This window comes from Dendropsophus ebraccatus, chromosome 8 (assembly GCF_027789765.1).
Source record: "Dendropsophus ebraccatus isolate aDenEbr1 chromosome 8, aDenEbr1.pat, whole genome shotgun sequence".
NCBI lineage: Eukaryota > Metazoa > Chordata > Amphibia > Anura > Hylidae > Dendropsophus > Dendropsophus ebraccatus.
This window is the reverse complement of record NC_091461.1, coordinates 32667275-32682655: the sequence shown is the minus strand read 5'-3', so window position 1 is coordinate 32682655 and position 15381 is coordinate 32667275. Positions and strand designations below refer to the sequence as shown.

The window sequence follows — 15381 nt, the reverse complement described above, 5'->3', positions numbered from 1 at the left end:
GCAGTAGTAAGTGCAGGGAAAAAGCACTTTGGGGGAGATTTATCAATCATGGTGTAAAGTGAAACTCGCTCAGTTGCCCTAGCAACCAATCAGATTCCACTTTTCATTTTCAAAAGAGTCTGTGAGGAATGAAAGGTGGAATCTGATTGGTTGCTAGGGGCAACCGAGCCAGTTTCACTTTACACCATGTTTGATAAATCTCACCTGTTATGTGCATTTTCCCCTAAGCATTCCCAGGTTTTGGGGGGCAATTCAATACTTTAGTAAAAATTTTCGCTGGACTTCTCCTTTAAATGACTCCTAAGTAATATAATTTTTCCAGTAGTGGCCGGCCTGAGTTTTAGAAGGTAGGCCATATATTTTTTCTGGCTTAATTTCAATGGGTGGTTGTCATCATTAGCCAATCCCTTAAAGGGATTTTCCCGGACCTTAATATTGAACTATCCTTAGCTTAGGCCATCAATATCAGATTCCAATTCTAAAAATTCAGATTCCAAAAATTTTCTCCAGAGAACTCCTTTAATCTTGCACCATTTCAGACTTACTGCAGTATACAGCAGCTTATAAGTACTGGAAGACTTAAGATTTTTAAATAGAAGTCATTGTCACATTTGTAAAACTTTCTGACACCAATTGATTTGAATTATTATTTTTTTTACCAAAGTACCCCTTAAGGTATCTGACAGTAGGACTGTGTTACAAGTGGTAGGTGCTGGTTGGCATCCAGGATTCAAAGAAATAGATTGAATAGGATGGCCTATTTTGCCATCATACATGCCATCATACATGCACAAGCACATGGCTGCATTATAGCTCCATGCAAGTTATATTCATTCCACAATGAATTTCAGTGGACATCTGCCATACACCTGGAGTGGCGTTACCAGAGGGTTATGTTTATCTGGTTGATGTGAGGAGTTACGTAAATTTTCTTTATGGAATAAAGCCAAGTAAAGCAACGAAAATAACGAAGCCTACTTTTTTAACATAGGAGTTAAAGTATATACTGGATGTATACGTTAGGGGATTTACACGGACAGAGTATTGCATTGACCTGTGATAGAGTCATGTCTATGGAGCTTTTTGCTGTGCATACAGTTATTGTACTAATCTGCTTTGAATGACATAGAATTTTTTCTTTTAATTAACTTGCGCACAGTCTTTAATAAGGACGTTTAGCGATCAGATCCCTCCCGACACGTTATCACACATTATCTGATGTTCCAAGGACACAACCTAATTGCATTACTAATAGATGGCTGATAATGAACGATAAATAAATGAATACCTTAAAAGCTTTATAGCGCTCTGAATTCACCACTTCATGTACTCGAGAACATTTTCCCTCTTCAAGGATCTCCTAACAATAATAACATATTATTCTGTCACATCATTAATACATTAGCCTTCAGTTATATTGTGGTATATAAAAAATAAAAGTCATTTTCAGTATGTTACCTTCTGATAGATTCTATTCAGCATGTGCTCAGTTTTTTAGGCTGTCACTGCATAATTTTTATAACATTTAACCTCTAGACTACCTAGGACATACCAGTACACTACAGCTGCCAGTCACCAGACGACCCTGGGCATACCGGTACGTTCAGATGGTATTCAGTATCAACCTCCTCCCGCCGCTGGGCAGTAAATTAACGTTGCTGAAGCCTATGCCTGAAGCTGCAACAATGTTAATTTATGCCGTAGGATGACACAGGCGCAGGAGCTGCGCCTGTGTCACCAGCGGCGGTTCTCAGCTATTAGTGATAGCCGGAGACCCGCCGCAACTCTCAGCACCGAAGCGCAGCGCAGAGTTAACCCTATAGATACTGCGGTCAGGATGACCGCAGCATCTATAGGGCTCCTGACAGAGAATTCTCCCTCTACAGAGGGAGAATTCTCTGTCCGCTGTTCATCGGGGCTCTGCGAAGTGATTGCAGAGCCTGATGGTAGCCATGGAAACTGGAAGCTTCAGGCTTACGGTTTCCTGGCATCGGAAGCCGGCAGGGGAGGGAGGGAAGGGCGCAGGTCGTGCGGCCATGAGTTCTGCCCCTCCCCTCTCTCCCCTGACGCTATCACAGGATTGTAACAGTGACAGGGGACAGAGGAGAGAGGACAGACATACTGACATCAGGTTATGGGATCGTTATGTCCTAAAACAACCTGGGCATTGATGCATCAATAACCCCAAGTCATGAAAGGGTTAAAAAAAACATGGCCACTTTCTTCCAGAGACAGCACCACTCTTGTCTCCAGTTTGGGTGCAGGTTTTGCAACTTGTAAAGTGAATGGAGCTTAATTGCAAACCACAGCTGAACTGGAGACAAGAGTGGTGCTGTCTCTGGAAGAAGGTGGCCATGTTTTTCTAATGCTGGATAACCCCTTTAAAGGAGAAGTGTGGCCTCAGCTTCGAATCACCCTTCTGGGTACAATATGGACGTATAATTTGTCTGTACACCTCTGTACAACCATAATTGTGCCATGCTCAATCAGAGGCCACATTAGATATTATCTTTAGAAGTATTGCTTCTTGGTGAGTAGAGATGAGCAAATTTACAGTATCGGGATTCTGCTAGTCAGGCTGTGGGCTTTGAAGTGTGTGACACTCCGTGCTGCTCCTCCCCGGTGCTGGGAAAAGATAGATCCAGTACAGGGCAGGGAAACTGGGAGAAGTTTTCCAGGACTGGATCCAGCTTTTTCCAGCACCAGGGGAGGAGCAGCACGGAGTGTCACACACTTCAAAGCCCACAGCCTGACTAGCAGAATACAGATAGGAACAAATTGCTTTGCTTCATTTCTACTGTAAACTCATGGAGGGCCTATGTAACAACCTTAGGGATTTAATGTTCTGTAATACAAGTATCATGCTCTGATATAGATATATATATATATATATATATATATATATATATGAAGTACAGTATAAGGGTTTGACTATTTCTGAGAAAGTCTGAGGGTTGAAACTTGTAGATTTGTTCCAATAGTTTACAGAGTTTGTCTTAGAAAAACATGGCTACTTTCCTTCAGAAACAGCACCTTTCTTGTTCTCAGTTTGGTTGGGGGTTTGCAACTTAATTGAAGTGAACACTCAACATTTGATTCTCCATGGTTGCAAAAGTTGGATGCTGCTCTAGGGCTGCCAGGAAAATGCGGATACAGCCTTTGGCCTATGGCTTTATCATGTTCTCCGGACTTCCTAGGGCAGCATCCAACTTCTGCAGCCGCATGGAATCAAGTGCTGAGCGTTCAGGTTTGAATAACTTTGCCGAACACAAACCTTTTTACAGGTTTGCTCAACATTACCTATCAGAAGAAAAACAGGGGCATAAATAAGCCAGTGGCTAGATAGGGCAGGTCATCAGGATTCTGAAAATATATTTTTTGAATCTTCATGGTCCTTACCAGTCCCGAGACATAAGCCTTTTTTGTTTTTATGTAAATGAAGCTCAAGTGCCTAGGGGTGTTCTCCAGCATGGTAAAAGCCCAGGTAGAGGCAGCCCATGTCCTCTTTATCTAGTGGATATAGATAAATGATATAGATAAATTGTCTGAAGCAGAACTCTTGGCATTTGATTACCAGTGGCTGAAGAAGTTGGATAAAGCCCTAGGGAGTAGTGGTAAACATGGACATGGACATGTAAACATGGCCTATGGCTGTATCCATGTTTTCCAGGTGGTCTGCATCCAAATTCCTCAGCCATCGGTAATCAAATAGGAGAAACAGATCGCTGATCTCAGGGAGACAAGCCAAATGATAACACTGCCGGCTACTGGTTAAAGCGCTCAATGCAGTGAAATCCTAGGTGCATTGCTCCCTGGGAAACATAAATATGCAATAGAAGAGCCTGTGGAGCCTCATAACACAGGACCAGCCAGATATCCCTCCGGGAAGGACCCAGCCAAGGGGTGGCTCCTGTAGGCAAACCACCAAAACCACCATATTAAGTGGCCCTATAATGTAATGACAAGGGAAAAATCAAGACCAGGTAACCATCCACAGACAGCTGTTTCGGGGTGTTGCCCCTTATCAGTGTGGAACAGGATTCTGGCTATGTGGGAGCAATGCCTAGTAGAGCCATAAGAAAAATAGATCTCAGGGAGACCAGCCAAACGACAACACTGCCGGCTGCTAGTGAAAGTGCTCAATGCAGTGAAGTCCTCGGTGCATTGCTCCCTGGGAAACATGAATATGCAAAAGAAGATCCCTTGGAGCCTCATTTAAGAGTCTCAAAACACAGGACTAGCCAGATATCCCTCCATGAAGGACCCAGCCAAGCGGAGGCTTCTGTAGGGAAACCACCAAAACCATATTAAGTGGCCCTATAAGTCAATGTAATGACAAGGGAAAAACCCGGAGACATATCTGGCTAGTCCTGTGTTTCAAGACTCTTAAATGAGGCTCCATGGGCTCTTTTGCATATCGTTAATCAAATGGCGGAAACAAACCAAAGCGTGCTCGAGGTTCTCACATCTCTAGTTTCTATAGGTTTATTTATCGTTACCTGCTTGCTTCCATCTACCCCATTTTACTGTACATTTTAGATGTACAGAATCAATAAAAAAAATTGGTGCACTCCTTTAACCAGGCTCAACATGGTTCCTTAAAGTGGTTATCCAGGTTTTCAAAATCAATGGCTTATTCTCACTTGAATTAACACAGCTACAGTACCTAGCACAGCTACTGTGAAAAGCAAACAATAAGAAGGCGGCCGTGCAAAACGGCCTCTGTACACAGCTGATCAGCAGAGATGCCACTGGTGTATTATGTATGGCCATCAATTAAACAATCCCTCCAAATACTCCAAATAAACCACCATCTTGAACACATCAATTTTTACATTGAAGGGGAACAACATATTGTACATTATTATGATTATTTTTATGTTTCTCCAAACCCATATACATTCTCCATGTGCATATTACTAGTTCCCGATCATAGATCCCTACCTCAATGATATATTTGATCTCATCTCCCAAGAGTGGCAAACCTTCCAAGTCTTTAATGGATACAACAGGAGACCGAAGTGATTTTAGGACTGCAGATGCTCTCTGAAATTTCACACGGGGACCTTTATTTTCCCAAAATTCATAATGTTCTGCCAAAATATCAAGTGCGTCCTAAAGAAAGAAAGAAGACATATTATACCTTATGTTCTGATCACCCGGGCAGCCCCCTCCCCTCCCCTGCACTTAGCCCGCTCGCCGCGACCGATATAGCCGCAGCAGCGAGCGGGGAACAAGGAGCAAACAAGCGCTGACAGCGCTCGTTTGCTCCTCTATGTCAGGTTGTGTAATAGCGGCTTAACTCTCTAGCCTCTCTATGCTTTCTATACAGCTTTCAAAAACAGTTCAATAGTGTAGTTCAGCATAAAGGTACATTAGACACCAACTGTGCTTTAAAGGGAAACTCTGGCAAAAAAAAATCTTTCAGATCAACTGGTGTGAGAAAGTTATACAGATTTGTAATTTACTTTTTTTTTTTTAATCTAAAGTCTTCCAGTACTTATCAGCTGCTGTATGCCCTGCAGGAAGAGGTGCATTCTTTCTAGTATGACACAGTGCTATCTATTGATAGATAGATAGATAGATAGATCGATCGATCGATAGATAGATAAATAGATAGGAGATAGACAGATAGATAGATAGATAGATAGATAGATAGGAGATAGATAGATAGATAGATAGATAGGAGATAGATAGATAGATAGATAGATAGATAGATAGATAGATAGATAGATAGATAGATAGATAGGAGATAGATAGATAGGAGATAGATAGATAGATAGATAGATAGATAGATAGATAGATAGGAGATAGATAGATAGATAGATAGATAGATAGATAGATAGATAGATAGACAAAACACAACAATCACTGAACTCAGGGAGAACAGTGAAAAATTCCAATGGAGTACTCATTTACGAGTCTCCATTGATTGTCCCATCCAAAATTTGAATATGCAAAAAAGGGGTCCGTGGAGCCTCAGTTACCAGTCTCAAAACATAGGGGATAGCCAGATATCCCTCTCTAGATAGATAGATAGATAGATAGATAGATAGATAGATAGATAGATAGATAGGAGATAGATAGAAGATAGGAGATAGATAGATAGATAGATAGATAGATAGATAGATAGATAGATAGATAGATAGACAGACAGACAGACAGACAGACAGACAGACAGACAGACAGATAGATAGATAGATAGATAATAGGAGATAGATAGATAGATAACAGATAGATAGATAGATAGATAGATAGATAGATAGATAGATAAATAGATAGATAGATAGATAGATGATAGATAGATAGATAGATAGATAGATAGATAGATAGATAGATAGATAGGAGATAGATAGATAGATAGATAGATAGGAGATAGATAGATAGATACATAGATAGATAGATACATAGATAGAAGATAGATAGACAGATAGATAGATAGATAGATAGATAGATAGATAGATAGATAGATAGGAGATAGATAGATAGATAGATAGATAGATAGATAGATAGATAGATAGATAGATAGATTCCAGTATTCTTATATATAGCATCACCGAACATTTTGTATTCCAATTTTCCCTTTGGATAATATAAATATCACCTGTCACATAAAATCTTACACAATTAATCACGCCTCTATCACCTGCTGGTGTCATTGTGAAGGTGAATTCACACTGCGGCCTATGACCTCTCATGGCATAAAGTTATGTTACATGGATGTGCGGTGTCCGGAGGTCAGCTTTCTGAATAGCAGCCTATGAATCATGTCTCTCAGGTGAAGGGAAGGGTAACAAGTTTTTATGGCTCCGATTTGTCAGTTTTCGCAGGGGTAATGTGTATCTGGGCCTTCTTTAGGCATCTTTCATTTCTATCTCCAGAAGGCACACTACTTTAGAAATAGATTTCCTAAGAATATAGCCGCAATAAAACAGCATTACCAAATCAATGGCCAGTTTATATGTACCCAGTGTGGTGAAGTTGCAGTTAGACGTGACATACACATTGCACCTTGTGCTCTTAAATTGACTGGAGGTTTAATCTGATTTTTTATTTGTTTGTATAATGAGGAGAGAAGGAATAACTGTGGCGAGTTACAGAATTAGTGTCCCCGTCCTGTACAGCCGAAGCTGCAGAGCAGCACAAACTGCTATAGGTTTCTCTATTTTTTTGCCAGATCTTCACTACATGTTCCTATATTGCTAGTTAAATAATAATGAAAAATGCATGGGTTATTAAAGGGAATTTATCATTATAAAATGTATTATATGCCATTATTGGGCCACCAGAGAAGAAACTAGCGTAACACAATAGTTCTCTGCTGATTTTTTGTCAGCTTTTCTGTATAGACTGGGACAGAAAACAGAGTAATCTCATTAAAGATGCACTCCCAAGTTTTTATACATATACTTTGTGTGAGTGTATGTGTGTGTGTGTGTGTGTGTGTATATATATATATATATATATATATATATATATATATATATATAAGCCAGTATTAACTCATTTAGTTATACCTTTCTAGCTAAGAATATCTGGAATAATTTCCTTCAGTTGGTTGTTATGATATCATGGTGACACCCTCTCCCAATAAAGATTGCGCGTGTTTCTGCGCTTTTAATGGGGGTCACCCTGTCCTGTATGGTGAAGCCACATGGACTGTTCTACACAAGCTATTCACAAAGCTGAGACAGGAATTTCTATTAAGGGTACCTTCACACGTACCGTATCACTGCGTTTTTGGTGCGATTTTTACATGCGAGTTTTGATTTTCACATGAAAATCATGTGAAAATCAAAACGCGCATGTAAAAAACGCAGCAAAAATGCAACAAAAACGCAACAATAAAACCGCAATAAAAATGCAGCGTTAAAAACCCAGCGATTAGGCACCCTAAAAGTATAGCCCTAGGGAGTCTGGGAAAACATGGATACAGACTATGACCTATGGCTGTATCCATGTTTTCCCAGGCTCCCTAGGACTTAAATGCCGAGAGTTTGGGAGAACCCGAACTTACTTTTGCAAAAAAAAACGGATGCATTTGTGTGAATCCGTTTTGATCCGTTTTTCCACTGACTTTCATTATAGAAAAAAAAAACAGATCAAAACGGATCCGTTTTTTTTTTACATACACAAAAACGTAGCTGACCCTTCTTTTGTGTCCTTTAAAAAAAATGGATCCGTTTTTTTTTTTTTTACAATGGAAGTCAATGGAAAAACGGATGCACACAAATGCATCAGTTTTTTTCATCTGTTTTTCATCCGTTTTTTGCAAAAAACATAAAAAAAAAGGAAAGCAAAAACATAATTTGCTTCACAGTCCGGTAAGACCTATAGGGACACTGGGGGAACCCATTAGGAGCACTGCCCTGCCTCCTTAGCACCGATTCGGCCTGCTCCCGGCCTGCCTGCTCCAATGATAATAATTAGAAAGGGATGGATCTGTGCTGTGGGGGGCGGGCAGTTCTCCTAACGGGTGCCCCAGTGCTCCTATCGGTCTTACCAGATCGTAGTGCAAACTACTAACTGCACTGGAATGGCACGGAGGATGAAGGTAAGAGACATAACTTTATCCTCTGCGCCTCCTGCGCAATAGGAAACTACAGTATCAGCAGGTTGGATTCGTCTAACCTGCTGATAGTTCCCCTTTAACTAAGAGGTATTGGCGCACTTTACCAGAAAAACACCACTTTGTCCGCCATAACAATATAGTTAGACATTAATCATCATGAATTTTAGAGCTAAAAATACTTTAATAAAAGATGGAGGTTCACTTTTAAGTATTTAGAATTCAAAGATACCTCTACTCGATGGAGACCCTAGGCGACCACATTTTTAGATGTGACATTTTAGGACAATACCTATATAATTTCTTGTTGAAAGTAACAAAAGATGCCTTTATGTTTCCACATCAAATCAAATCAAAGAAGCGCAGCACATGTAAGAACGCCCATGATGTTAAGCCTGGCAGAACGCTATCGTTACCGGGACGGCTCTATTATTGGGTAATTGGGATTGATTCATGTGTAAAATCTAAATCCTCAATGCAAACTAAGAAAAGTATAAATTATCTTGACAGTTCAGAGTAAAATATTCCAAGCCTTATAAAACACACGTACGTATTAAAATGATAAATGAAAGAAAGTATTTGGTAAATAATGGCGGCTGTATTTAATCTGCGCCTTTCCTAAATTTTCGCTGCAAGATAAAGATTCGGAAGGAGTAAAAATGACTAAGTGAAGGATGAGAGATTCAATTTTTGTTGCTGCTCCAATATATTTTTCTGCCATGGTTTGATTGTGACAAATATAGACAGTATTTCTGAAAGTTAACTTAATAAACTTAAGTAAATAAAGTATTTTAATAGATCCAGGGAGCTGAGCCAACTTTAATGTCCGTATCTAATGCCTTTAAAATATAACAATATATCATATCACAGCTCCTTATTTGCAGTAAGAACTACCTTTAGCTTCATGTGCCCACTCCCACTCCTCCCCTTAAAGGGGTACTCCAGAGAAAAAAAAATATTTTCAAATTGACTGGTGTTAGAAAGTTACACAGATTAGTGAAATGACTTCCTTTTAAAATTCTCCAATCTTCCAGTATTTATCAGCTGCTGTATGTCATGCAGGAAGTGGTGTACTCTTTCCAGTGTGACACAGTGTTCTCTGCTGCCACCTCTGTCCATGTCAGGAACTGTCCAGAGCAGTAGAGGTTTTCTATGGGGATTTGCTCTAGACAGTTCCTGACATGGACAGAGATGACAGCAGAGAGCACTTTGTCACACTGGAAAGAACACACCTTGATTGATTCTAATGAAGCCACGTCACAGAGGGGCGAGGGTTTCGGCAAAATGGGGTCCGGGACGGGCAGGTGCTCCCGAAAACCCAGTGCTGACGCTGATTAGAGATGAGCGAACCTGCCAAGGTTCAGGTACGTTTGAACCAGAACTCTCGGCTTCTGACTGCCGCTGTCTGCCCGCTCTGTGGAGAGGGTGGATACAGCCGGAGGACTGCCTGGAAAACTGGGATACAGCCATAGCCATAGGCAGGTTCGCTCATCTCTAATGCTGATCCATTAAAGCGACTCTGTACCCACAACCTGACCCCACCCAAACCACTTGTACCTTCGGATAGCTGCTTTTAATCCAAGATCTGTCCTGGGGTCCGTTCGGCAGGTGATGCAGTTATTGTCCTAAAAAACAACTTTTAAACTTGCAGCCCTGTGCCCAACCGCCGTGGTTTAGAGTATCTGTGCCCTAACCTTGCACCACTCCTCCGTCCCTCCTCCCCGCCCTCTTCACCATTTTTCCTATTCCTCTGCAGTGAACATTGCACAGGTGCCTTAACGATCCAGCCCATGTTCAGTATTCTCACAGCTGATGAATAGGAGAAAATCTGCCTGGAACATTCCTAATGATGAGGAGGGTGGGGAGGAGGAACAGAGAGGTTGTGCCAGCCTAATGCATACACAATCTAAGCCCCGGACGTTTGAGACAGGGCTGCAAGTTTAAAAGTCGTTCTTTAGGACAATAACTGCATCACCTGCTGAACGGACCCCAGGACAGATCTTGGATTAAAAGCAGCTATCTGAAGGTACAAGTGGTTTGGGGGGACAGATTGTGGGTACAGAGTCACTTTAAGGTAAAAAATAGCAGCAATGTACCTAATGATACATTCGCTTTAATTTCTCCTGTAAAGGGGCTGTTGGGAAATCGACCTCTTTCTGCCACATTTCCCTACAGAAGATTAAATAAAATTCACAAGGAAGGTCTCTGTGATCAGCTTATTGTGAAGGTTCCATTCCAACAAGAAAACCTTTAAGCTCTTAGAGGTGTAAAGAATATGTAAATACTCAGGACTTTCTGGTTACTAATCATAATTGCAGTTGTAAAAACAATTAATCATTTCCTTAGGCACAACACTTTGATTTCACATTTCATTCTAATTTTAGTTCAGAGAGTCCGATATAGCAAGGTTTTTCCATTACACAGATGTAACATTGGATTTCATCAGATACAGCCATTGCATGAAATAGAATCTCCTGTATTTATCAGTAGGGGTCGTATGGCTGACATGTGTAGAATGGTTTTACATCTCTGGATGATACTGTTATAGGCGGCAGTGACTGTGTATTCCGGTACTATGGAAAAAAGAATTAATGGAAGAACTGTAAATGCAAGGCCTGGTTTTACCTTACCGAGGTCCTGCCGATTACACCGAAACAAAGTGGCAAAGGGAAAGGAATAGGGAACTATAAATAAACATTTTTAAAGGTGAAATCTAGAACTAGCAAAATATAGCTGTTTTCTTACAAAAATAGTACCACACCTGTTCATGTCAATGGAAATAAATTGCAATACCACATACAACTCGAGAACAAGAGAGGAGCTGTTTATGAAAGAAAGCAGCTAAAGTACATTTGGGCTTACTGGGCATCACTGACTTCTTCCAATTAAGGGTCATTTTACATGGTTTAATATGTGACCATGTACAGCCACAAACAAGCACAATCTGTAGTATTGGCATTCAATTGCAGTGCCTTTACAACTAATCACACTGCTGGGCCACACAAACAACTGCTTTATCATTTGTGCGGCAATTTGTATACATGGTTATTGGCTACTAGAGGTTCATCTGAACCCTCCAGTCTGACACAGTGCTCTCTGCTGCCACCTCTGTCCATGTCAGGAACTGTCCAAAGCATCAGCAAATCCCCATAAAAAAACTCTCATTTTATATCTATATAAAATGGTATTACTGTTGTTTCTTTAGTCTTTGTTAACCCATATGTTAGCTTGTTGTACAAACATGTTAACTTTACTTACAAAGAAGAAAAAGTAGATGGGGATTCAGCTCACCTAGGTGTGGTCTTTCTTGCAGCAAGCATGTGAGATGGAGGGTGCACGGTTATCCGGTGCTGGCCAGGCACTGATTACAAGACGTAAGTGGAGAAGAAGCGTGGTGGATTCCGGCACTTCTGGACAGGAGTGCCGGAATCCACCACGCTTCTTCTCCACTTATGTTAACTTTACTGTTGGCACTAAAGTCAGTGCTTATAGACTTTCTTTTGTAAGGCTATGTTTACACTATGTAAAACTACGGCCGTTGTTGCCGATGGTATAACTTGTGTATATATGATTTAAAGGGTTGCTTGTGTATATATGATTTAAAGGGTACCATAAAGTTATACTAATTTGTAAATTACTTCTATTTAAAAATATTTTCAAGTCTTCTAGTATTTTTCAGGTGCTGTATGTCCTGCAGGAAGTAGTGTATTCTTTCCAGTCTGACACAGTGCTCTCTGCTACCACCTCTGTCCATGTCAGGAACTGTCCAGAGCAGGAGAGGTTTTCCATGGGGATTTGCTGTTGCTCTGGACAGTTTCTGACACAGACTGAAGTGGCAGTAGAGAGCGCTTTCTACAGTACTGGAAGGTTTAAGATTTTTCAATAGAAGAAATTTACAAATTTGTATAATGTTTTGGTACAAGTTGATTTAAAAAAATCTATGGAGAACCCCTTTAATGTAGGCAGCAAGACTGGCTGCAAACTATGGAGTGGGTAAGTGGTGATCCATGTGGTACTGCATGACAAAGGTATTCCCTTTAAGGGTTTTTCTAAATTTAAACTTACTTGTTCCCTATTCATAGCATAGGTGACAAGTATGATATTGCAGGGGGACCTGACCTCTTTGGTTCTCTTGGGTTATGTAGATCAACTCCTTTGTTTTGAATGGAGCCGCAGGTTGGCGTGGGACCTGCAGCTCCATTCATTCTCTATGGAGCCTCTGAAAAGAGCTTTAGGGATAACCGGAGGAAATGGAGCTGAGACAACCCCCGGCTATCTCATACTTGTTTCATATCCTGTGGATAGTGGACAAGTAAGTTTAAAGTGGAAAGCCTCTTCAAATGAATGTACATTTGCTCCAATATACTGTCCACTTTGCCTCCATATTAAGTCAGGGACATATAGCAATATAGTATGGTCTGACAGCTGCCAGGTGGGTGCCCCACTATAGATTTTTATAGCTCAGAGCAGTGTTAGACTGGGGTATGTGGGGCCCACCAGAGGAAATCATCCTGGGGGCCCACCAGTGAAGAACCAGTGAGAAAAGACATGTCAGTCAGTGTTAGTGCAGTTTCTAAAGCTGGGGGCCCACCGGAGGATGCTCCGGTCCTCTGGTGGGCCAGTCCGACACTGGCTCAGAGCCTGAAGCCTGACACTTCCAAACGATGCGTCAAATATGAGTTCAAATCCCTCCACTCTCATCCGCATCTGACAGTGTCTCATTCCGAGGTCTTTGAGGATTGCCTTTACTGTAAGAGCAATAACAATTTGGCAAGAAATGGCGACCGTAATCCACTCCTCTCCTAGACATCCAGTTATTACACGGCTCCTTCGAAACATTCGGGTCTGATTGTACTAAAAAGGTATACCACAGTAATGAATCCCGCGGCTGGAAATCAATACCACTCATTATAATGTAACCTGATAGGCACAATACACTGGAATTAAACGAAAATCAGTTTATTGAAAGCAAGAAATTGTCGAAAGCTCTCAGTGAGGCCGGAATAAATTGTCCTTTTATGTCTGTAATTAAATTTTACATCATATATAAATGCTAAATTGCTTAGAAGATAGCGGCATCAAATTCTTTGATGATGTGTTAAAGCCACAAGACGATAGAACTCCGGATGCCTTGAACTCCTACTTGGCAGGTCTGTCGTATGCCAACGTAAAGCATTTAATGCACAACTGGATGATAATAGAAATGGCTTTGGGTGCAGTTTTTTCTTTTTTTTTGAGAATAAGAAAATTGCTCTCGTCCCTGAATATCTGTTTTTATTTGCAAAGCAAGTCATGCGTGCTGTGACCTCCATATCCCACCACGCAGAACACGTCCCGGCTTTGCATAGCGAGTATAAACTACTTAGCCGCAGTCTTTCCGAAGCCTGAACACCAGGACGCCTTAAAGTAGTAATCTTACAGATTATCAGCAGCTGAACCCCGTGCCTTTCGCAAGCACTCAATAACAGTAAAATGAGCCAGATAGCTGTAATAAGCGTGTAGTCGAAAAAGAAACAGAATTTGACGTTGCGAGGGTTAGACGTCACCTATGGATTTTAAGCCGAAAAGCCATCGGAAAGATTTGGGTTGGGTGGGGGGATATTATCTCTTTATTGCTTGAATTTAAATGTCATTTGAAAAGTTGACATGTTGGAACAAGTACATTAAGATTAGGGCGAATATCAAGGCAGCTTTCAAATTTGTACGATTGCAGAATAATCCTTGGAAAATACATGTTGCAGTGAACATGAAAAATTGCCTGTAGTGGAAGAATGGAGAAATCATTTTCGCTATTGATTCCCAAGTGTTTGTAAAAATCCTGCCCGGATAAGCCCTATGCAATTAAATGGAATATTTCAGTCCCCGCCAGTACCAGTCACAACTGAGACGCGGCTTACGAAATCACAATGAAAATTCTATTTCACCGGTATAAACCTGACCCCTGAGTTGGCTTTTTTTCCACTCTACTGACTACTATATCATTATTTTAGAAAACAGTTTTGATGACTATGTAGCCAATAATTATTACCGTGAATATTCTGTTGATGTCTTGCAGCGGAGTCCGTCTCTGACACGCATATGGAGACACATGGACAGATGATGAAGAGACGGGTGGATTAAAACTGGCAGAACAATCTTCCCGGACCTGAAGTGAAAAATACATATATATAAAAAACAACAGCAAGGTTATAAAAAAAAAATTTTATTTGTGGTACAGAAATTTACAGATGCCCGGCTATCATTTAAAATAGAACAAATTCTCTATGAATCTCTTCCAATTATAATCCCTATGGTCGGAGCAAGGCGGTTTGTAATTTTATGCAATTAACTTCATGTGTGCGGCGGTACAATCAGCCGTGATTGCCTTTAAATATATTTATGTTGGAGCTTTTCAGAACTGACATGTGCTCGACAGTAAAACGCAAGATGACAAATTAATGCATGCAAATATCAATTTTTAACAGTTTTAACGTCTTCTTTTTTTACAGATTATAGGAGTGCACTTGTTGTACTTCTTAAGGGAATAGTTACAGGAATATGTAAAAAGAAGTAAAAGTGGCATATCTTAGCAAAAATTAACATTCAGTAAGTTGAGTTTTGCAATCTAGTCATAGATCACAGGCGGCAAACTCGGGGCCCTCCAGCTGTTGCAAAACTACAATTTCCATCATGCCCAGACAGCCAAGGCGAAGGCTTTTTGCAGTTGAAGTTTTAGAGGGAAGCGAGTTTGACACCCCTGTCATAGATGATCGCCGTATATAATATCAGGGCCACAGTCAAAAGTGTTATTTGCAGTACTAAAGCCCCTATTA

General features: G+C 40.7%; 1 protein-coding gene across 3 annotated transcripts in view; it reads right to left on the bottom strand.

The window, feature by feature from the left end:
- Nucleotides 1-15381, bottom strand: part of DNTT (DNA nucleotidylexotransferase) — a 335507-nt gene that overhangs the window by 146081 nt on the left and 174045 nt on the right. For all 3 annotated transcript variants that reach the window (XM_069980128.1, XM_069980130.1, XM_069980129.1), the window contains 3 exons: nt 14598-14714; nt 4945-5115; nt 1289-1360 (listed from right to left, as the gene is read on the bottom strand). In XM_069980128.1, coding sequence (XP_069836229.1) covers nt 1289-1360; nt 4945-5115; nt 14598-14714 — 360 coding nt within the window. The remainder of the gene's footprint in view (nt 1-1288; nt 1361-4944; nt 5116-14597; nt 14715-15381) is intronic.